This window comes from Chrysochloris asiatica, unplaced genomic scaffold, assembly GCF_000296735.1.
Source record: "Chrysochloris asiatica unplaced genomic scaffold, ChrAsi1.0 scaffold00348, whole genome shotgun sequence".
NCBI lineage: Eukaryota > Metazoa > Chordata > Mammalia > Afrosoricida > Chrysochloridae > Chrysochloris > Chrysochloris asiatica.
In genome coordinates, this window is record NW_006408866.1 from 2126808 (window position 1) to 2149858 (window position 23051).

General features: G+C 42.3%; 1 protein-coding gene across 1 annotated transcript in view; it reads right to left on the reverse strand.

Moving 5' to 3' along the window:
- The window catches only part of DNAH3 (dynein, axonemal, heavy chain 3), a 230804-nt gene that overhangs the window by 107129 nt on the left and 100624 nt on the right, over window positions 1–23051 (reverse strand). Inside the window, exons 28-33 of the mRNA XM_006875979.1 lie at window positions 18093–18207; window positions 14826–15024; window positions 11716–11824; window positions 11388–11501; window positions 9578–9754; window positions 1331–1422 (exon numbers count right to left, since the gene is read on the reverse strand). Of these exons, the coding sequence (XP_006876041.1) occupies window positions 1331–1422; window positions 9578–9754; window positions 11388–11501; window positions 11716–11824; window positions 14826–15024; window positions 18093–18207 (806 nt within the window). The remainder of the gene's footprint in view (window positions 1–1330; window positions 1423–9577; window positions 9755–11387; window positions 11502–11715; window positions 11825–14825; window positions 15025–18092; window positions 18208–23051) is intronic.

Sequence of the window (23051 nt, forward strand, 5' to 3'; positions counted from 1 at the left end):
ACACACACACACACACACACACACACACACAGTTTAAGAACACATAAGATTGCTAATCCGTGGTGAGTAGGACTATAGTGAACTTGTTGTTTTTTTTTAATTCCTGGAATAATGCAATATTTTGGCTTCTTTAAGAAAAGCTATTCAAAATTTAATACTCTACACACATATGTATATTAGTGCACTACTGTTTCATATTCTTCTTGGCACACAAGTGGACCACATTTCCCAGTCTCCCATGCAGTTAAGTGTCGCCATCCCACTGTGTTCTGGCCAATGGATGTGAATGGAAGGGAAGTATGCCACTTTAGGGATAGCTCATAAAAGTCCCTCCTCCCGTGCTCATGTATTGTAGCCACAAGATGCAAGTAATCATCCCTTGGACAAGAACTGCCCCTGACCACACTCATTTTGGATTTCCAGCCAGTGAAAACCAAATTCTCCTGTAAGTCATTGGATTTGGGGGTTAGGGTTACCCTCACTAATATATATCTGCATACTTCCATGATGGGGATCCTGTTTACAAAACTGAATTACTGTAAAAGCAAAGGGTCTATGTTGCTCACCAGCCCCCTAGCACAGGGGTTGGTATCAGGTGGACGCTTGATAAGTGCTTCCCAATAGAATAAATAAATTGGATGAGCAAACCAATGTAATCCAGGCCTCCTACAGAACACTGACAATCTAAGGCAGTCTCTTGGCCAAGGAAGGGTGACACGTTCATTGCACCCCTTACACGTATTACAACACAAAGGCATCTATAGAGACATCTATTTTGACAGAAAAAAATCAATTGATTGTGGCCTAGACAATGGCTATAAAATTTGGAATAGATCATTATAAGTCACTTTACAAATAATATTAATATAATATCAATTACTCTTGGTGCATGTGTTGGCTGATGTGGATGTGTTTGAAAACGGGTTAACACTTGAATTAGAGATAACTTAGGCAATAAATATTAACTTGATAACAATGTTGATCATAAACTATACTAAATTTTCCTCTTCAATCTTAGAATAATTTACACTGTCTCACCTTAAGCCATTTAGCAATGTATGTTAGAGTGAGGGGTGGGCAGGAAACATTTGGTGACTTTCTAAATGTAAACCAAGGGGTCTCTTGGGAACCTGGACAATTCTCAGGTAGGGATGGGGTTAGGATCAAGGCCAGCACCATACGCTTACAGATCTCAGCTGGGGAGCAGAAGCAAGTTTCTCAAATCTGTTTCTTTCTTCCCAATGGGTAACTCATCTTGAATCTACCAGATTAAATTTTTATTTTAAGAGCCTTTCATAATGGACTAGAAAGCATAAGATCCAGCATCTACCTTCTGGAGTCCAGAAAGCCCATAGAGTAGAGGGAGATTTCTCCAATCAGGGCATAATCTGGTACCATCATGGCCACTGTCCTGAACAAGGCCTGGAAAAGAGACACCCAGTTAGTCAGAACCCGGACAAGTACTATGAATATGGGGGAAAGCTCATCGGAACAGGCAGTGAGAAACAACATGAGCATTCAGAACACATCCATGACAATCAAAAGGAGGGCTGCAGAACAAGTTAATGTGAAGGGCCATCTTCACTGGATGGATGCACTGTTCAACTAATCTCCCCACTAACCCTGTCCAGGTGTGAATTATCATAGTGGGCCCATGTTGTTGTTGAATGCTGTTGAGTCACTTCTGACCCATAGCGGCCCTGTATAAGGTTTCTAAGGAGCAGCTGGTGAGCTTGAACTGCTGACCTTGCATTTCAAAGTGACTTTGCAGTCCAGTGCATTAACCCACAGTGACACCAGGACTCTGGGACCCTGTGTGGAAAGCCCTAAATTCGGGTATCCCAATGGTTCAAACTCACCAGCTATTCCTTGGAAACCCTATACAGGGTCACTATGAGTGGAATCGACTCAACGGCACTTCACAACAACAACAATAACACTTTATTCTCCTATGCCAAATGAAGACCACTATGCTACCGGAGCTCCTTGTGTATATATATACATAAACACACACACACATCTTTGGGAAGACTACATCAAACTAATAAATAATAACACTAATAACACATCTCATCATTCAACCATTAGAGCTTCCCATGCTTCAATATGGACAGTAGAAATCACTTAGGAATGCAGGACCCAACATATATTGGAAGAATCTTGAAGTCAGACAAATCCTGCTTTTGAGTTCTCATTCTGCCATCTGCCATTTGTGGGTAAGTTAAATAAGTGACTGCTAGAGGGACAATTTGAATCTTCTAGATCTCAGTCTTTCCTCTCAAAATGTGTTAATAACTTTACCCTCTTCGTAGACTTGAGAATAAATGATATAATCTAAGTGAAGTCTTTAGGAAAATGATAAATGTTCAGTAAGCATCAACCTTCGTTGTTATTATTTGAGATCTTAGAGGAGATGTGACCCCAGATACCTGAAGTGACTTGCCCACATCATGCAGTTAGAGGCAGAGCCAGGACTAGAACTCAGGCTTTCAGATGTCAATCCCTAGGGTGCTTTCTACTCTGCTACACTGTCTCATGAAAGTTGCTTGTGCAGATCAAACATGGTTGTTGGCTCTGAGAGGTGCAGGCTGGGGGCATAAATGAGGAAATGGGTTCAAATTTGACTTCTACATTTACTGGTTAATATTGACCTAAAGTAGAGGAGTCACACTTAAGGATCAACCTGACTCTTCCATTCCCAGAGAGAAGGAGAAGTGGTCACAAAGCAAGCCTCCATAAACTTACAAACATCAAAATACTACAAAGCATCTTTTCAGACCACAGTGCTATAAAATTAGAAATTAACAATAAGAAGACCAAGGTAATAAAAGTTTAATACATGAAAACTGAATAATACCCTTCTAAGGAGCTCTGGTAGCGTAGTGGTTACGAATCGGGCTGCAAACCTTAAGGTCAGCGGTTCGAAACTACCAGCTGCTCCGCGGGAGAAAGATGAGGCTTTCTACTCCCGTAAAGATTTACACCCTCGGAAACCCTGTACAGGGTCGCTATGGGTCGGAACCGACTCGATGGCACTTAACAACAACAACAACAACAAAGAGTGACTGGATAATAGAAGAAATTAAACATGAATTCGGAAAGTTCCTAGAAACAAACGAGAATGAAAACACAACCTACCAAAATCTTTGGGACACGGAGAAAGCAGTGCTGAGAGGACAATTTATTGTGATAAATGCACACATTCAAAAAGAAGAAAGAATCAAAATTAACACATTAACACAGCAACTCCAGCAACTAGAAACAGACCAACAGAGGGAACCTACAGTCACCAAAAGAAAATATATAATAAAGATCAGAGCAGAAATAAATTAGATAGAAAACAGAAAAACTATAGAAAGAATCAACAGGACAAGAAGCTGGTTCTTTGAAAGGATTAATAAAATTGACAAACCATTGGCACACCTAACAAAAGAAAAGAGGGAGAAGACACAAATAACATGCATTAGAAACCACACGGACAATGTCACAACGGAACCAAAGGAAATCAAAAGGAAAAAAAACAGAATACTATGAAGAGTTGTACTCCAACAAATTTGAGAACTTAGAAGAGATGGATAAATTTTTAGAAAAACAAGACCTACCTAAACTCACACAGAGTGAAGTAGAAGATTTGAACAGACCCACTAACAATAGAAGAAATTGATCAGGTCATCAAAATACTCCCAAGCAAAAGAAGTCCAGGTCCAGATGGCTTCACTGGTAACTTCTACCAGACATTCAGGGAAAAGTTGTCACCAATTCTACTCAAATTATTCCAGTATATAGAAGAGGATGGAAAATTTCCTAATACATTTTATGAAGCAAGCATAACCCTCATACCAAAACAAGGGAAGGATGTCACTAAGAAAGAAAATTATAGATCAATATCCCTCATGAACATAGATGCAAAAAATTCTCAACAAAATCCTAGCCAACAGAATCCAGCAGTACATCAAAAAAAATAATACATCATGACCAAGTGGGATTCATATCAATGATGCATGGTTCAACATCAGAAAAACAATCAATGTAATCCACCATATAAACATGAAAAAGGAAAAGAACCACATGATCATATCGATTGATGCAGAAAAGGCATTTGACAAAATCCAGCATCCATTCCTGATAAAAACACTCAACAAAGTAGGAATCGAAGGAAAATTCCTCAACATAATCAAGAGCATACATACAAAATCAACAGCCTACTTTACTCTCAATGGAGAGAAACTGAAAGCCTTCCTTCTGTGAACAGGAACCAAACAAAGATTGTCACCATTCGTATTCAATATTGTGCTAGAAGTCTTAGCCAGAGCTATACGGCAAGAAAGGGAAATCAAGAGCATCTGAATTGGCAAACAGGAAGTAAAACTCTATTTTCAGAAGATATGATTCTATGTATAGAAAACCCCAAAGACTCAGTAAAAAAGCTACTAGACGTCATTGGAGGATTCAGCAAAGTGGCAGGTATAAAATCAACATCCAAAAATCAGGTTGATTCCTTTATACTAATAACAACAGCACTAAAAAGGACATCAGGAAAACAGTACCACTTAAAATAGCCACCCAAAGGATGAAATATCTAGTAATAAATGTAACCAGAGAAACAAAGGACCTATACAAAGAAAACTACAAAACACTACTACAAGAAACCAAGAGACCTACTAAAATGGAAGAATATACCATGCTCCTGGATAAGAAGACTTAACTTTGTAAAAACGTCAATACTGCCCAAAGCAATTTACACATATAATATAATCCCATTCCAGATTCCAACAACATTCTTCAAAGAGATGGAAAAAACAATTACAAACTTTATATGGAAAGGAAAGAGATCCAGGATAAACAAAGCACTGCTTAAGAAGAACAAGTGCAAAGCCCCTCACTCCCTGATTTCAAAATTTATTACATGGCTACAGTGGTCAAAACAGCCTGGTACTGGTATAAGGAAAATACATTGATCAATGGAACAGAATTGAGATTCCAGAAATTAACCCATCCATATACAGCCAACTGATTTTCGACAAAGTACCTAAGTATATTGCATGGGGAGGAAATGGTCTCTTCAACAGATGGTGCTGGCAGAATTGGAAAGTGATATGCAAAAGACTGAAACAAGACCTTTACCTCATGCTTTACACAAAAACCAATTCAGCATGGATTAAAGACCCAAATGTGAATCCCAGAATTACAAAGGCCATCAATGAAAAAATAGAGACAAATGTGAGAGACTTACTACGAAACACAGACTATCAAACATTTTGAAACTTACACAAACAAAAGAAGACAAAATAGATCAATGGGACATACTAAAAATTAAAAACTTATGTGCATCAAAAGACTGCATCAAAAGACTTTATCAAAAGAGTAAAAAAGGATGCTACAGAATGGGAAAAAATTTTTTGCAACGACACATCAGACAAGGGCCCCATTTATAAAATATACAGGAATCTACAACACTTCTACAAGAAAAGGACAAATAACCCAATTACAAAATGGGCACAGGACATGAATAGACACTACACCAAGGAAGAGATCCAGGCAGCCAACAAACATATGAAGAAATGTTCACTATCACTAGCCATTAGAGAGATGCAAATCAAAACAGCAATAAGCTATCATCTCACACCAACAATAATAGCAAAGATATAAAAAGTAGAGGACAATAAATGTTGGTGAGGATGTAGAGAGACTGGGACCCTCCTACATTGCTGGTGGGATTGCAAAATGGTCCAACCACTCTGGAAATCAATATGGTGCTTCCTCAGACGGTTGTAAATAGAGATACCTTATGATCCAGCAATTCCTCTACTTGGTAATTTATCCACAAGAAATACGAGCCATAACACAAGTAGATATATTCACACCAATGTTCATAGCAGCACTATTTACAATAGCAAAAAGATGGAGACAGCCTAAGTGCTCATCAATGGAAGAATGGATAAACAAATTGTGGTATATACACACAATGGAATATTATGTTACCTTGAAGAATATCAAGGAAGCAGCAGGCGACCACATAACATGGATGAAACTTGAGGACATTATGCTGAGTGAAATCAGTCAGTCACAAAAGGAGAAATATGGCATAGGACCATTATTGTAAAAGAATAAGAAAAAGCACCCTCACTAAAAGGGGGGAAATTTTATCTTTTATTTTTTAAATTATTTGTATTTTTTTGTTGGTTACCAAGGTGTATGGGGGTGAGGTGAGGGGGAGAAAGGGGAAGGTAGAGCACAGGGTAGGAAATAGGCACAGTATAGTTTGGGTCCTAGTGGGGGGTGCATACAGTAGAAGGGGAAAGTAAAAATAAGGCAGATGGGAGAATAGCTAGGCAGGTTTATATGGGCTAAATAGGACAGAGGTAAATAATGATGTAAGCACAACCGTGGAACAACAGGGCTCGTGGATACAAAGATTGAGGCATGGTGTGAATGGGTAAAAGTGGGGAATTGATGTTAAGATGCTTGGCTGTCTTTTTTGTTTTATTTTTTGTTTTTGGCTGTCTTTTGAATCTTGGTTTCCCTTGCCTACTATTGTAAAATAGACACTTGAAGGGGGAGAGAGAGGAATAGCCAGAAACATCACCAGAGAAAGCTTGTAAGTCCATCTATAGCTTATAACTGATTGGAATACCTAAAATGGGGCTAGAACTTGCCCAGTAAAGGAGGCTGCCTGCAAAGCCTTTGCATTGCACAAGACCATAGGTAGAATCCTGATTCCCTCCCAGAATCTTCTGAGGTGGGACATTTCCACTTGAAAGGACACACAGACCAGTCTGAAGCAGCTAGAAGAACAGAAGATATTTCTTGAAAGTAAGACCAGCAGAAAAAATCAAAAACAATAACAGCAGTCCAATTGACTACCACAAGAACAAGCAAGTTGTTCCCCAGGGAGCTATAAAGGCAAGTGGTCAGGTCCCCTCAAGGCAAACCCCCTTCCAAGACTGAAACGCAAATGGAAAACACTAGTAGGCATAAGGTCCTGCTGCTGACCACGTTGGTCACCAATAAGGGGATGTGGGGGAAAAACAGCAATGAAGTTGTGAACTAAGTCTGACCACATTCAATAGACTCCTGTTAACCTGGATTGAGACCTGGTTAACCAGCAGTATGATGAGACCTAGGGAACTCCTGGGCCCAGGGGCAGGGACATGGCCCCAGAGGACTAGAATGGAGTGTGAAGCACCCAGTTGATATGAAGTGAGGGGAGCTGCACAAGAACACCCACACTTGTAGATAGTACCCATTTGACCTGGCATCAATGGCTGGATGATCAGAACATAACTAGAGGAAGAAAGAAGAGGAAAAAAAAGGAGTAACCCACTGCAAGTGGATGAACTTAACCTATGCTTGTGGATGCAGTATGACAAAGGAGTGGACAAATCTCTACAGTGAAGATCATTCCCACCCCCTTGGTACACAGGGTCTATAGGGAGGGGGAACTTAGACATTGGCTACCCCAAATAATGGGACTACAAAGGGAAGAAGTGACTGGCTTACAAGCTTGCAAAAGGGAACCTAGCTCCAGAAGATACAAGGAAAGGTAGAATCGCCACTGAATTGCTTCCAACCTGTCTGGATGGGGTTGATAAAAGGTGAGGGGGAAAGGACTCCTGTGGTTCAATAGGGAATGATTGCTATCAGGTATGACAGTGAATGTTGGAAAGGTAAATGTAAATGTTTGGTAACAAAAGGAGGGGAGTGGCTGATTTTGCAGTCCAGGAGGGGAGATCCCTGGAACCATCAAGGGAGAAAAGCGAAGTGCGAGACCCTGTCTGGGGAAGCAGTGACACTAGGGATGGAGGCAGAGATGATGACCTGGACAGAAGGAGCAGCTGGGGACTCTGGACTCAGGGAGGGAGAGGGGTTGTGTGCTAGTAGCCAGGGGGCAGGCATGTGGGGTGTACCCTTTGGTTGTCTGATGATGCATGGAGGGGATTGTGATCATTGCAATGAAACAAAATACGATAGGATGGATGTAAAGATAATGTTCACCCATGTAAACTAACACATAATTCACAATAAAAACTTAAAAAAAATTTTTATAGCCTTAGAAACCCTATACAGGGTCGCTATGAGTTGGAATCAACTCCATGGCACATAACCACCACCACCAAGTCAGTAGATGAGGGTATGGTTGGGTCTCTCTGGTCTCTTCCCCTCAGAGAGCTGGAGCAATAAATTAGAATGAAATCACTAAGGGAGTAGGCCTGGACATCTCCCTCTGGTTGGTCTTTCCATGCAGCCGAGGCCATAAGAAGACACCTCATCTTATTTCCTGTCCATGAGACCACTATGTTAAGGGCACACAGGACATGCTCCCTTGAAGATGGGTTTTCTCTCTCTTCTCCTGCAGAAGCACTTTCATTCTTCTGCAAGGCAATAGATAGTGGGGACAAATGTGCTTTCTTGCTGTCTCTCTCTCTAGCTGGTTGAGTCTGGAAACTACTTAGACTTAACCAGCTTCATGAGATGGTTCCCACGGGGAGCGTTCACCAGAGTTCCTGACATGCCCAGTTTGCTTCTCTCTGGTGGTGGTTGTTAACTATCATTGAGTCTGTTCTGATTCAATTGCCTACAAGTGTTCTCTCTCGTAGGCAACTGAAATAGTGTCCCTAGGTGTGCTGTACATGGAACATAGCAGCTCTGTAGGATAAGCACTGGACTGCAAACCACAAGGTCAGTGGTCCAAGCCCACCAGTCACTCTGTGGGAGAAAGATGAGACTTGCTACTCACACAAGATTTACACTCTTGGAAACCCTATACTGGGTTACCATGAGTAGGAACCGACTCCACATCTCTTAACAACAACAAATATATGTTGGAGGGGCACTCAAAATGCGACACTGGGGAAGAGCTGCCTCCTCAAAGTAGAGTTGACCGTGATGATGCAAATGGAGTAAAGCCCGTGGGAGAAAAGCCCTTGGGACCTTCATTTGCTGATGGGGCACAACTCAAAACGAAGAGAAACAACTGTAAACATGCATTAACATGGAATGTACAAAGTATGAATTTAGGCTCTCATACTTCGGACACATTGTCAGGAGGGACCAGTCGCTGGAGAAAGCTATCATGTTTGGTAAGGTGGAGGGTCAGAGAAAAAGACAGACTGGGCATCACTGGGCTCAAGTGTGGCAATAATTGCAAGGTTGGCCCAGGCCCGGGCAGTGTTTTGTTCTGTTGTACATAGGGTTGCTATGAGTCGGTACCGACTCGATGGCACCTAACAACAATATAAATAAATATCTATCCCTTGTTGGGAAGGTGGCTATGATCTGGGGTCAGATATTATCTAAATACCATCAAACATCACTATTCTCATAGTTGAAAATGCCACTTGAACCTATGGTTCGGCTTTTCTATGAGATCCTGGCAGACTACAGTGATTCATATATCCCAAAGTACCCCCTGGTGTGCACTCCTGGTGTGGTGCTGTAAGATCAGAACTGGACTGTGAACCACCAGGTCAGTAGTTCAAACCCACCAGGTGCTCCTTGGAAACCCTATACAGGGTCACAATGATTCAAAACCAACACGACGACACTTAACAACAATGCACCCCCAGCATTTGATTACCTTGAGGTTATCTGGGAGCTCGGCCCTGCCAGCATATCCAGGGTTCATGGTGATGAAGACAGCGCAGGTTGGGTTCAGGGAAAGCTCAGTGCCTTCAAAGATGAACGTCCTCAGCTTCCGGATGATGGCTTGTTGAATGCTGAGAATCTGTTGTGCGACCACAGACAGCACTTCTACCTGCGGTGAAAAGAACTGGCTGATGGCCACTGCTGCTTCTGACAGCTTTCCCATTCTGCCAAAGTTCCTTTCACTTAGCAAAGGGAGAAGCTAGCCCCTTGGGAACCAGATCTTCACATCTAAAACATAGAGCATGATTTGAGGTTTTGGTAGATAAGAGAAAATTGATGTGCATGAGAGTGTGAGTTCTGTAGCAGGTTTGTGTATGTACTTTCCATAGTGGTTTATTTATCTGGGTTTCAGCACCGAGCATAGTGCTTGATGCTGTTGTTGCTGTTAAGTGCCTGTGAGTTGGTTCCAACTCATAGTGACCCTTTATAGGGTTTCCAAGGAGCCACTGGTGGGTTTGAACCACTGGCTTTACGGTTAGCAGTACGGTGCTTATCCTATAGCACCACACTATAGTAGGTATTCAAGTTGTTTATTGATTCAATGTCATGTTTGAATTTCTTGACCTTCATTAGCTCCCATGTGCCACCACTATAGACATTGATCATACTGATTTGCTTCATTTAAGCTTTATTTTTCTAGATACTAGATTGGGAGCATGGTGGTGCCATACAATATGCACTAGACTGCGAACCACACGGTCTGTGATTAGAACTCACTAGCTGCTCGGCGGAAGATGAGTTTTCGGCTCCGGTTACGAATCGGGCTGCTAACCTCAAGGTCAGCAGTTCAAAACTACCAGCTGTTCCACAGGAGAAAGATGAGGCTTTCTACTCCCATAAAGATTTACAGCCATGGAAACCCTGTGCAGGGTTACTATGAGTCAGAACCAACTCCATGGTACTTAACAACAACAAGAAGAAGATTTAAAGCCTTGGAAACCCTATACGTTGTCACTGTGAGTCGGAACTGACTCGATAGCACTTACCAACAACAACAACATACTAGATTGCAAGGCACCATACTAGTGCAGTGGTTAAGCACTCACTTGGCTGCTAATCAAAAGGTTAATGGTTCAAACCCACCATGCTCCATGGGAAAAAGGTGTGGCAGTCTGCTTACATAAAGATTACACCCTTGGAAACCCTGTGCGGCAGTTTTACTTTGTCCTACAGGGCCACTGGAAGGTCAGAACTGACTTAAAGGAGATGAGTTTGTGGTTGCCTTTCTTTGGGTATATTAGATTGAAATAAGTTCTGGTAGCACAATGGTTAAGTGAGCAGCTACTAACCTGGAAGGCTGGTGATTTGAACCTACCAGTAACCCCAGGGGAGGAAAGACCTGGGGACATACTCCCATAAATAGTCTACCCTGTGACGCTCTATAAGACAGTTCTACTCTGTCACACTGGGTTGCTATGAGTCCGAATTGACTCAACAACAGTAACAACAGTAGAACACAACAGTTTAGAGCAAGACCATCTCTTACTCATCTTTGTATCATAGAGATAGGCAGATGACCTGGTACACAGCAGCTATTCAGTAAGTAAGCACCTGAATGAACATGATGGAAGTGGGGGTGATGGTTCTAACATAGTCAGTTGGACTCCTTTCGGGTTGTTTTTGTTTAGTCCACTGAGTATCTCTCTGTGCATGGGGCCATGGAAGAGACAACACCCCGTCATAATTAATTGAGTCAAGAGTCTGGAAAAAGCTCCCATATGTCCAAACCTAGCAGCAGTTACCTCAATCCTGTTGAACTCATCAAAACAGGCCCACGCTCCAGCCTGGGCCAGTCCCTTGAAGAATTTCCCCATGGCTTTGTAATCCAACCCATCGGAGCAGTTGAAGACCACACACTAGAGAGAGACAGGATGGGGGCATCGTTCAGGATGGGTACATCAAACCTGGACCATCCTGCACCAGGAAACAGTGCAGGGACTCCTCCCTTCCTGTCCAACCAGAGGAGCTGGAGTGCTACTCTCCCTGTGACACAAAACCACCTGACCTTCCTCACACTAACTTCCAGAGACGAGTGGGAAGAGAGGCAGGAGTAGATGGTGTTTTCCCTACCTGCTTGGCCAAAGCTTTGGCCAGATCTTTGGTGGTCTCTGTCTTGCCTGTCCCAGCTGGACCCTCTGGAGCACCCCCAAGGTTCAGCTTCAAAGCTCCCATTAATGTTCTAAAGGGGGAAAAACATACCAAGAATTCAGTGCCTGAGGCCTAAGATACAGAAAAGAAACTGGAAGAAAGAATCTGGGTTTGGGGACTTTCTTTTGCATTTATGACTCATATAAATAGTTAAAAAAATTTCTCCTGACTATATAGCCAATTGTTATTGTTGTTGTTATGTACGTGGAGTTGGCTCCGACCCATATCAACCCTGCACAGGGTTTCTGAGGCTGTAAATCTTTATGGGAGCAGAAAGCATCATCTTTCTCCCATGGAACAGCTGGTAGTTTCAAACAGCTGACCTTAAGGTTCGCAGCCCGATTTGTAACCACTACACTACCAGAACTCCTGATAGCCAATGTTGTTGTTAGGTGCCATCGAGTCAGTACTGACTCATAGAGACCTTATGCACAGCAGAACGAAACACTGCCCGATCCTGGGCCAACTTCACTACTGTTGCCATGCTTGAGTCCATTGATGCTGCCACTTGGCCAATCCATCTCGTTGGGGGTCTTCCTCTTTTTCTCTGACCCTCCACCTTACCAATCATGATATCCTTCTCCAGTGACTGGTCCTTTCTAACAATATGTCTAAAGTATGAGAGATGAAGTTTGGCCATCCTGGCCTCCAAGGAGCACTCTGGCTGCACTTCTTCCAACATGGATCTACTGGTTCTTTTGGAAGTCCATGGCACTTTCAATATTCTCCTCCAACACCATAACTCAAAAGCATGATTTCTTCTATGGTCTTCCTTATTCACTGTCCAGCTTTCGCATGCATATGAGGTTACTGAAAATACCATGGCTTAGGTCAGGCACACCTTAGTCCTCAAGCTGACATCTTAGCTCTTCAACACTTTAAAAAGGTCTTATGCAGCAGATTTGCCTAATGCAATACGTCGTTTGATTTCTTGACTGCTGCTTCTGTGCGTGTTGATAGTTGATCCAAGAAGAATGAAGTCCTTGACAACTTCAATCTTTTCTCCTTTGATAAGAATGTTGTTTATTGGTCCAGTGGTGAGGATTTTTGTTTTCTTTACATTGAGATGTAATTCACACCGAAAGCTGTGCTCTTTGATCTTCATCAGTAAATGTCAATCTGTACTCATATATTCCTACATAAATGAGTCAAATAAAAGCAAAAAATTCTCATGAACTCCACATTCCAAAGATAACCAGTGCCAATAACCTCATATGCATGTGAAAGCTGGACGGTAAATAAGGAAGACCGTAGAAGAATTGATGCCTTTGAGTTATGGTGCTGGAGGAGAATATTGAAAGTGCCATGGGCTGCCAAAGGAACAAACAGATCTGTGTTGGAAGAAGCGCAGCCAGAGTGCTCCTTGGAGGCTAGGATGGCCAGACTTCGTCTCTCATACTTCGGACACATTGTCAGGAGGGACCAGTCACTGGAGAAGGATATCATGTTTGGTAGGGTGGAGGGTCAGAGAAAAAGAGGAAGACCCCCAATGAGATGAATTGGCACAGTGGCGGCAGTGATGGGCTCAAGTGTGGCATCGATAGTGAGGTTGGCCCAGGATCAGGCAGTGTTTTGTTCTGCTGTGCATAAGGTCGTTATAAGTCAGTACCGACTTGATGGCACCTAACAACAACAACAACAATGGAGTGGTGAACATATTTCTCCCACAAGATTATGAGTTCAGAAATGGTTTTTTGGTTCAATTTCATATCCTCAGCAAACTATAATAGCATTGGTACTTGTTAGATACAACATAAATATTAATCAATGAACAATGTGGTAACTGTTGTTCTACAGTGCCTGTGTGAGCATCTATGATTTCAGTGAGCATACACTTTGTTGAAATCAGTGGTGTGTCTCTTCTCCAGCAGATTAAGGGTTCCTTGGGGACCTGGTGGTGATATGGGCTAAGTATTAGGATGCTAACTATAAGGTCAGCAGTTCAAACCCCACCAGTTATGCTGAGGGAGAAAGATGAGACTGTTTATACCTATAAAGAGCTACAGTCTCCGAACTCTTTAGGGTTCTTCTCTGTCCTATTCAGCAGGGCTAGGAGTCAGAATTGACTCGATGACAGCGTCTTTTGGGGCCATGCATGGTGCACAGAAAGCGTAAATAAATGTTTGTTAAGTAACAAGTGGAATAAATGAATGAAAACAGAGCAAAACCTAAAGGATATAGAAACCAGGTGATCAAGTATTCTGAAAAGAAATATTCAAGTATGATTTTTATAATTTAAAAAGATTGCAAACAGCAGTAACAGTGAAGTTCAGAAAAGCAGAGGGCAATAAAAAGATTCCAAAGATGGTAAGGAAATATACAAAAGAAAAGAAAACGTAAGCATGACAAAACCGACAAGTTCACAAAATCGAGATTTCTGATGTTAGGAATTCCAAGCAGAGCTGTAGACCCCTTTGCCGAGCTCAGGACGGCAGTGTCTCTTTATCAGGCGGCCTGCTGACCCCAGGTTGGAGGACACAGATTAGAGAATTTCTGCCTGGATTCGTTATCTGACTTCACATCTATATCTTGGCATTGGCGTCTGCAGGTGCCATCTTGAGTCCCACTAGTGAAGAGCTCTCCATTTAAGCACCATATCAGTTTCAATGATGTTGTTTAGTGTTGTCGAGTTGGTTCTGACTCATAACCACCTGACACAGGGTTTCTGAGGCTTGTAAATCTTTATGGGTTCAGAAAACCTCATCATTCTCCTGAGAGTAGCTGATAGGCTTAAACCATGGGCCTCATGGTTAGTAGTCTGGTGCTTATCCTACACAGTCACATCCCCTTGTTGTTACAGATGTATTAATTTGCACTGGGACTTCTACTGGGTTCTCATTTCTACCCTGAAGGCCAAGTTTCTGTCATCATCTTTGGGGTCATGTGGACTCAGTAAAGTGCTAAAAATTTGAGACCCTAAAGGTAGAGTAAAGATAATGAACACAAGACATCCTGAACCCCCCTCCCAGATTCTAACCCTCTGGAGCTCGTCTCTAGTCACCCTTCAGTTCTGGAGGAGCCCCAGCATTTACCTGTAGCAACGGTCAGTGAGGGGAGTGATGACCAGTCGAGGGGAGTTGCCCAGGTACTCATAACCATACAAGACTTCGGTTGTTATCATCTGCACCTTCACATCCTTGGCCTCCCAGTAGTAGCGCAGCTGGGAGATCCACTGGAAGTCATTCAGATCAGAAATCTTGTCCTCAGATAACTTGGCTACCACATCACGAGCTGTTGGGACACAGACATGTTAACACACACATGTGCAGCAACCAGAATCCTCCCATCTCTAGAAATTCCTCAGTTGGAAGAATTCTATGGAAGGTATCACGGCCACTGCTCATGCTCCAGTTTTATGCTCAACTACTGGCCTTCTCCATCCCTAACACGCAGGGAGGCGTCTTTTTCTTCTTCCCGAGGAAGCAGATGGAGAATCTGCTGAACTGCATTCTCTCAGTAGAGTTGTTCAGTGCCATTGAGTTGGTTCTGACTCACAGTGACCCTGTATAGGGCTACCGAGGAGTGGCTGGTGGCTCTGAACTACTGATCTTGCATTTAGCAGTCCATTGCTTATCCTACAGTGCCACACTGAGATTACCTCAGTATAGCAGAGGCATTAAAACCATAAGCTCTAAACTCAGATTTTCTAGGTCCAAATTTTGGCTCCATCTTTAACTAGCTAGGTAACTTTGGGCAAGTTCCTTAACCTCTGTCTTTCAGTTGAATAATCGATAAAGTGGTTATAACATAACATGTGTCTTATAAGATTACTATGAAAAAAAAATATATATATGCATATATGGAGTTAGTTATGTAGTCCTGGTGTGGTGCTGTGGGCTAATGTGTCAGACTGCAAAGTCGTTTGAACTACAAGGTTGGTGCTTCAAGCTCACCAGCTGCTCCTTGGAAACCCTATACAGGGTCGCTATGGGTTGAATTCGACTCGACGGCACTTAACAATAACAACATACATATATATATATACATATTGAATGTATATCTATGTGTTGTTGTATACCATCAAGTTGATTCTGACTTACAGTGACCCTAAAAGACAGAGTGGAACAGCTCCATAGCATTTCCCAGGCTATAATATTTATGGGGTCCTGGCATGGTGCTGTAGGATAGTGCTTGACACAAGGTCAGTAGTTCAAACTCACCAGTGGCTCCTTGGAAACCCTATACATGGTAGCTATGAGTTGGAACCGAGTTGACGGCACTTAACAACAATCTTTATGGGAGCAAATCAATGGGTCTTTTCTCCCACAGAGCAGCTGATGGATTGGAACCATCGACCTTTTACTTAGCAGTTGAGCACTTAAACATTGCATTACCAGAGTGCATTCTCTCTTAATCCACTTATATATATTATATATTTACATATATGTATATATTACATATATATATGTAAAATTAAACCGTGCTTCACACATAGCGTTATGTAAGTATTAACCTCTATTACACAGTTACTGTTGTTAAGTGCCATCGAGTCGGTTCCAACCCATAGCGATCCTGTACAGGGTATTCAAGGAGCGGTTGGTGACTCTGCAGTCCAGCGCATTAACCCACAATGCCACATCAGGACTCCAAGTTCTTGGCAATATATAGTTTCTCCAAATGCTACCATATCCCCACTATGACCTCTTTGGCCTTGTTCCAGACTTCTAAGATATCCTAGGAGAAAACAATCAGCTTGGCCTGCCATCGTTAGTAAGGGAAGGACCCCATGAATTCACGTTAGATATATTTTTTTCTCTGGGGCCTGAAACCCAGCTAGGTGATACACTTCTAGATTTTGTCTTTCTCTCAAAGGATTGTGAGTTCAATTAAATTTTCTTGTAGTAATGGTGGTCCTTAAGTCGGAGAGTGAACATGGTGGTGGTTGGTGATTATGTGCCATGGAGTCAGTCCTGACTCATAGCGACACTGCATAGGGTTTCTGAGGTTGTCAATCTTTACGGGACCAGAAAGTCTCATCTTTCTCCCATTGAATGGCTGGTAATTTTGAACCGTTGACCTTGAGGTTAGCAGTCCGACTTGTAATCAGAGAGTGGACATAGGCTTATGAGGTTCATTTTTGGTTGTTTTTTTTCAGGGCGCTCAGATAACTAGCTAAGAACTATGGAGTCCAGAAATTTTGTGAAGGGACCCTTCAGAAAGTCTACTGTTTCTCAGGAAGAGCCATCTCCCTCTTAACAATAAAATCCAAAAGTTGGCAGAGAAGAGTCCTTGAAGGAGATTACACCCAAACAGCACTTCCTTCTTTCCTGAGGAATTGAACTGTTTTTGGTATTGAGAGGAGGGGTCTGCATGAGAGACCAGGACAAAGGTGAATATCAATGGAACTAAGTTGGGGATACCATTTCTATGCTCCATCTGTGTGTGTATGTGTGTGCACATGCTCTCACTGTGGGAATCTAATGAGTCTGGGGGACCGTGGATAGTAACCACATCTGTACTTATCGTGCTTACCAGCTATGTAGAAGACCACATTATTGCTTCTCTCTCCCTGATTTTATGCTAGTCTATCCAGATGAAATCCGACTGAAATGAGCATCAACTTTGAGGAAGAGTGCTAAGGAATTGTCAGAAGGAAACTAGATGCGTGAGCAAGAGACACTGTTGCCAGGCAACCAGCCTGGTCCAGCCTAGTTTCTTTTGTGATGATGCAGGGGAGGTGTGGGGGTGGTTTGTTTTATATAAAGACATCAGTTCTTCTTTTACTTCTTTTTATCTTTAAGGAAGAACTGGAAGACATCTTCCCTCACCCACTGCCTCTCTGCGTTGCTGCCCATTTCCCGCCCCTTGTGTTGGAAATCATAAAGACAGAAATTTGAAATTATGAAAGAACCTATTTACTACCTGTGTGCCTCTCAGCAAGTTATTTACCTCTTTGTGTCTCAGGTCCCTAATCTGTGAAATGAAAATGAGATAAGACATGTTGAACACTCAGCACAAAAGCCTAGCACCAGTGAGTGTTCAAAAATATTAGCTATTGTTAGCCCAAGGAAATTACTCCAAGTTGGTGAATCTCAGAACAGATTCTGGTCATTATGTTCTCAGCAAGAGGTCTGCTTGGAGGGTTCCTTAACATATTACTGGAGTTAGGGAAGTGGGATATTAAACGGAGTGCACAAAACTCCTGTGCAAATGTTGGTTTCTCTCCTGACTTCTTCACCTTGCTCTCAGTTGGAGAAGTCAGGATACCCCAAATCATTCCATCCAGGAGAAGGAAAAGGGGTATGTCTGGCCATTGTTCCTGGACAGTCAGTAACTCCAAGGGAAGTCTCTTTGCTTACCATGGACATCGATGACTGTGAGGGCCCCGAGAGTGAGCCGAGCCCCACTGCTCAGCTTCCCACGCACCAGCTGGACAATCTGTGCAATCTGATCATTGCTCTTTTGCAGAAAATCCTGAAAGGAGAAGAGGTGGGGACAATCGGTTAAACTCAATTCTCTTCTAGCGATCCCCATGTCAGGATAAGGGCACTATCAACCACCCAGTGGCCCGAGCCAGTCACCTGGGTGTGTCGTCTCTTATTTTGGGTTGAACTGTGGCCCTTTAAGATACGTGTCAACTTGGCTAGGCCACAATTCTCTGCATCATGTGAGAATCCTCCATTTTGTGATCTCGTGTAAGTATTCTATGATGTTAATAGTAGTCCTGATGTGGTGCTGTGGCTTATTGCACTGGACTGAAAGATCAGTTTGACCTGCAAGGTTAGTGGTTCAAATTTACCAGCCACTCCTTGGAAATCCTATGGTCACTATGAGTTGCAACTGACTCAATGTCACTTAACAAATGATGTGAATGTGAAATCTTGGACCGCTGGCAGTTCAAACCCATCAGTGGCTCTTTGGAAATTCTATACAGGTCGCTTTGGGTCATAACAGACTCAGTGGCACTTAACAACAATGATGTTAATGAGGCAGGATTAGTGGCAGTTATGTTAATGAGGAAGGATGCAATCTACAGACTCGTGTTGTATCGAGTAAATCTCTTTTGAGATAGATCAGAGGGACCTACTATCACTCAGAAAGAAGAGCCAGGAGTAGAACTTGTCCTTTGGACCTGGGGTCTCTGTGATGAGAAACTCCTAGACCCAGGGAAAGATTGATGATAAGGACCTTCTCCCAGAGCCAACACAGAGAAAAAGCCTTTCCCTGTGGCTGGGACACTGAATTAAAACATCTAGACTCCTAAACTGTGAGAGAATAAACTTGCTTGTACCATCCACTTGTGGTACTTCTGTTACGTTGTTATTGTTAGGTGCCGTCGAATTGTTACCAACTCACAGAGACCTATGTAGAACAGAATGAAACACTGCCCGGTCCTGTACCAACCTCACAATCGTTGCTACTCTTGAACCTATTGCTGCTGCCATGGTGCCAGTCCTTCTCATTGGGGGTCTTCCTCTTTTTCACTGACTCTCCACTTTACCAAGCAAGATGTCCTTTTCCAGGGATTCATTCCCTCCTGATAACATGCCCAAAGTATGAGAGATGAAGTCTGGCCATCCTGGCTTCTACAGAACATTCTGGTTGTACTTTTTCCAACACAGAATTGTTTGGCAATTCATAGTATTTTTAACATTATTTTCCAGCACCAAAACTCAAATGCATCAACTCTTCTATGGTCTTCCTTATTCATTTTCCAACTTTCACATGCATTTGAGGCCACTGAAAATACCATGGCTTGGGTCAGGCATACCTCACTCCTCAAACTGACATCTTTGCACTTGAATACTTCAAAGAAGTTTTGTGCAGGAGATTTGTGTAATGCAATATGTCCTTTGATTTCTTGACTGTGGCTTTCATGAATGTTGATCTGAGCAAAATGAAGTCTTTGATGACTTTAATCTGTTCTCCATTTATTTTTTTTTTTAAGTTTTTATTGTGGATTAAGAGAAAATTTACAGGACAGACCATCAGTTTTACATTCAACAAATCATACACCTTGTTTCACTACAATGATTATAATCCCCTCCATGTACCATCAGATAACAGTATTTCTCTCTATTCACTTTACCTCTTTGTTGGTTTTTGTTTTTAAACCCTCAAGCATATATAATAATTTACATCACCAAAGGGCACAGTCTGCAAGTCTGCCTCCTGGCCTCCAGCTTTTAGTTCCTCTCTTCCCATGAATCTAGAGTCCTCAGCAGCTCCCCCTCTCCATGTCCCTATCTCTGCCTCCATCTCTGGTGTTGCTGTTTCTCTGGATAAGGTCCCACATTCTGCTTGTGCTCTTCTCCCTTGATGGTCCTAGAGTCCTCTGTTTCTGGACTGTACTCTCCATTTATCTTGATGTTATTTATTGGTCCAGTGGTGAGGATTTTTGTTATAGCAGCACTCAAGAATTAAGACATCCCTCAATTGGCACTCTATCGTATATCGTTTCATTGCCATGATTACAATCCCTCCATGCATCATTAAGCAACCAAAGGGTATACCCTGCAAGCCTGCCCCTCAGTCATCAGCACACAGCCCCTCTCCCTCTCTGGGTCTAAAGTCCCCAGCCACTCCATCTCTCCACGTCATCGTCTCTGCCTCCATCTCTGGCATCACTGCTTCTCTGGGTAGGGTCCTGCTCTATGCTCTTTTCCCTTGATGGTCCCAGGGATCGCCGTTCCTAGGCTAAAAAGTTAATCACTCCCCTCCTTGCTACAAAACGTCTACCTTTACACTTACAACCCTCACAAACAGTTAAGGATATATTTTTAAAACAATATGTTTTGCTATGTAAAAATTATATAATAAATCAGAAATGACAACAGGAAACAGACTGGAAAATTCTTTCAGATTAAAGGAGACATAAGAGGCATGAAAACTCAATATAACCTGTAAGCCTGAGTTAGACCCTGGATCAGGGAAAAGAAGACATCAGTGGGACAATTGGCTAAATTTAAATGGATAAAATATTAACGTTGCCAAAGATTTTTTTTTTCACTTGGATCCCCAATCAACACTCATGGAAGGAGTAGTCAAGAAATCAAATGACTTGCTGCATTGGGCCAATCTTCTGCAAAAGACCTCTTGAAAGTATTAAAGAGCAGAAATGTCACTTTGAGGAATAAGGTGTGCTTGACCCAAGCCAAGGTATTTTCAATGGCCTCATATGCATGTGAAAATTTGACAATGAACGAAGAAGAAGTTTGAAGAATCAATTCATTTGAATTATGGTGTTGGTGAAGAATACTGAAAGTACCATGAACCACCAAAAGAACAAGCAAATCTGTCTTGGAAGAAGAATAGTTAGAATGTTCCTTAGAAGTGAGTATGGTGTGACTTCATCTCATGTACTTTGGACATTTGATCAGAAGGGACCAATCCTTAGAAAAGGACATCATTCTTGGCAAAGTGGAGAGTCCGTGAAAACGAGGAAGACCCCAATGAAATGGATTGACAAAGTGGTTCCAACAATGGGCTCAAACATAGCAACAGTTGTGAGGATGGTGCGGGCCTTGGCAGTGTTTTGTTTTGTTGTGCACAGGGGTCGATATGAATGAATCAGAGTTAACTGGACAGCTCCTAACAACAACAGTCATTAGACCCACTACGTGTCAGCTGGTCCTAACGTGGGGGCTGGCATGTTGCTGTGAGGCTGGAGGCTGTGCCACCTGTATTTTAAAGGCCAGCAGGGTCACCCATGGTGGACAGGCTTCAGTGGAGCTTCCAGACAATGATAGACTAAGAAGAAGGAGAAAGTAGTCCACTTCTGAGGGATAAGTCACTAATGCACCACTGTCTTCAGTGCAAATTGGATTTCTTCCTTCAACACCATTTCTTTTTGGTACAGTGACTCTTTGTATTCCTTCCATCTTCTTCTTTTTTTAATTGTGAATTATGTGGGTTTACATGGGAGAGCATCAGCTTCACATGCATCCTATTGCATTTCCTTTCATTGCAATGATGACAATTCCCTCCATGCATCATCAAATAACCAAAGGATACACCCCACAGGCCTGCCCCGCTGGCTGTCAGCACACAGCCCCTCTCCCTCCCTGAGTCCCATGTCCCCAGCCACTCCATCTGTCCACATCATCATCTCTGTCTTCATGCTTCCATCTTCTTTTGATGCATCATTAGTCAGTATTTTGCCCATGTAGTCCTTCAATCTTGTAAGTCTAGACTTCAGTTCTTCTTCGGTTCTTACAGCTTGAGAAATGTGGGATATGTTCTTCCCTTTTGATTTACTAACTCCAGGTCTTTGCACATTTCATTATAATACTATACTATCTTACAGCACCATATTAGGACTCCATCCTAGGCATTAGTGAGCTGAAATGGACTAATATTTAGCATTTTTAAGTGGACAGTCATATGGTTTACTAGGCCAGGAATGACAAATTGAAAAGGAATGGTGTCACATTCATCATCAAAAAAGAACATTTCATGCAGATGGGTCTCTTGTGATACAATAGTGAATAATTGTTATCAGGACTGATTGTGAGGGTTGGAAATGTAAAGGTAGCAAGGAAGGCAGTGATTAATTTTCCAGTCTAGGGGTGGAGGTCCCTAGGACCATCAACAGAGAAGAGCAGATGCCTGAGATGGAGGCAGAGACGATGACGTGGAGTGATGAAGCAGCTGGAGACTTTAGATCCAGAGAGAGAGAGCGACTGTGTGCTGAAGACTGGGGGGGGGGAGTGCAGGGGGCAGGCTTGCAGGGTATACCTTTTGGCTGGTTGATGATGCATGGAGAGGACTGTAACCATGGCAATGAAACAATATACAATAGAATGAATGTAAAACTAATGTTCTCCCATGTAAACTATCATATAATTCACAATAAAACATTAAAAAAAAAGAACATTTCAATATCTATCTTGAATTATAATGCTGTTTATGATAGGAAAATATTCATATGGGACACACAGAAAACTAGTATTCAAATGTATGCAACAATCATGAAAGACAATGAAGAAATTGAAGATTTTCCCAACTAAAATGTGCCTGACCCAAACCACGGCCTTGTGCACATTCAGAAGTTAGATAATGAAAAGGGAAGACTGGAGAAAAACTGATTCTTTTGAATTATGGTACTGGTGATGAATATTGAATATACCATGGATGGCCAGAACAAACAAATCTGTCTTGGAAGAAGTATAGCTAGAATGCTCCTTAAAAAGTGAGGCTGGTGAGATTTTCCCCTTATGTACTTTTGACATACAACATTGGTTACAATCAGGAGGGCGCAGTCCCTAGACAAGAGCATCATGCTTGGTAAAGTAGAAGGTCAGTGAAAAAGAGGAAGA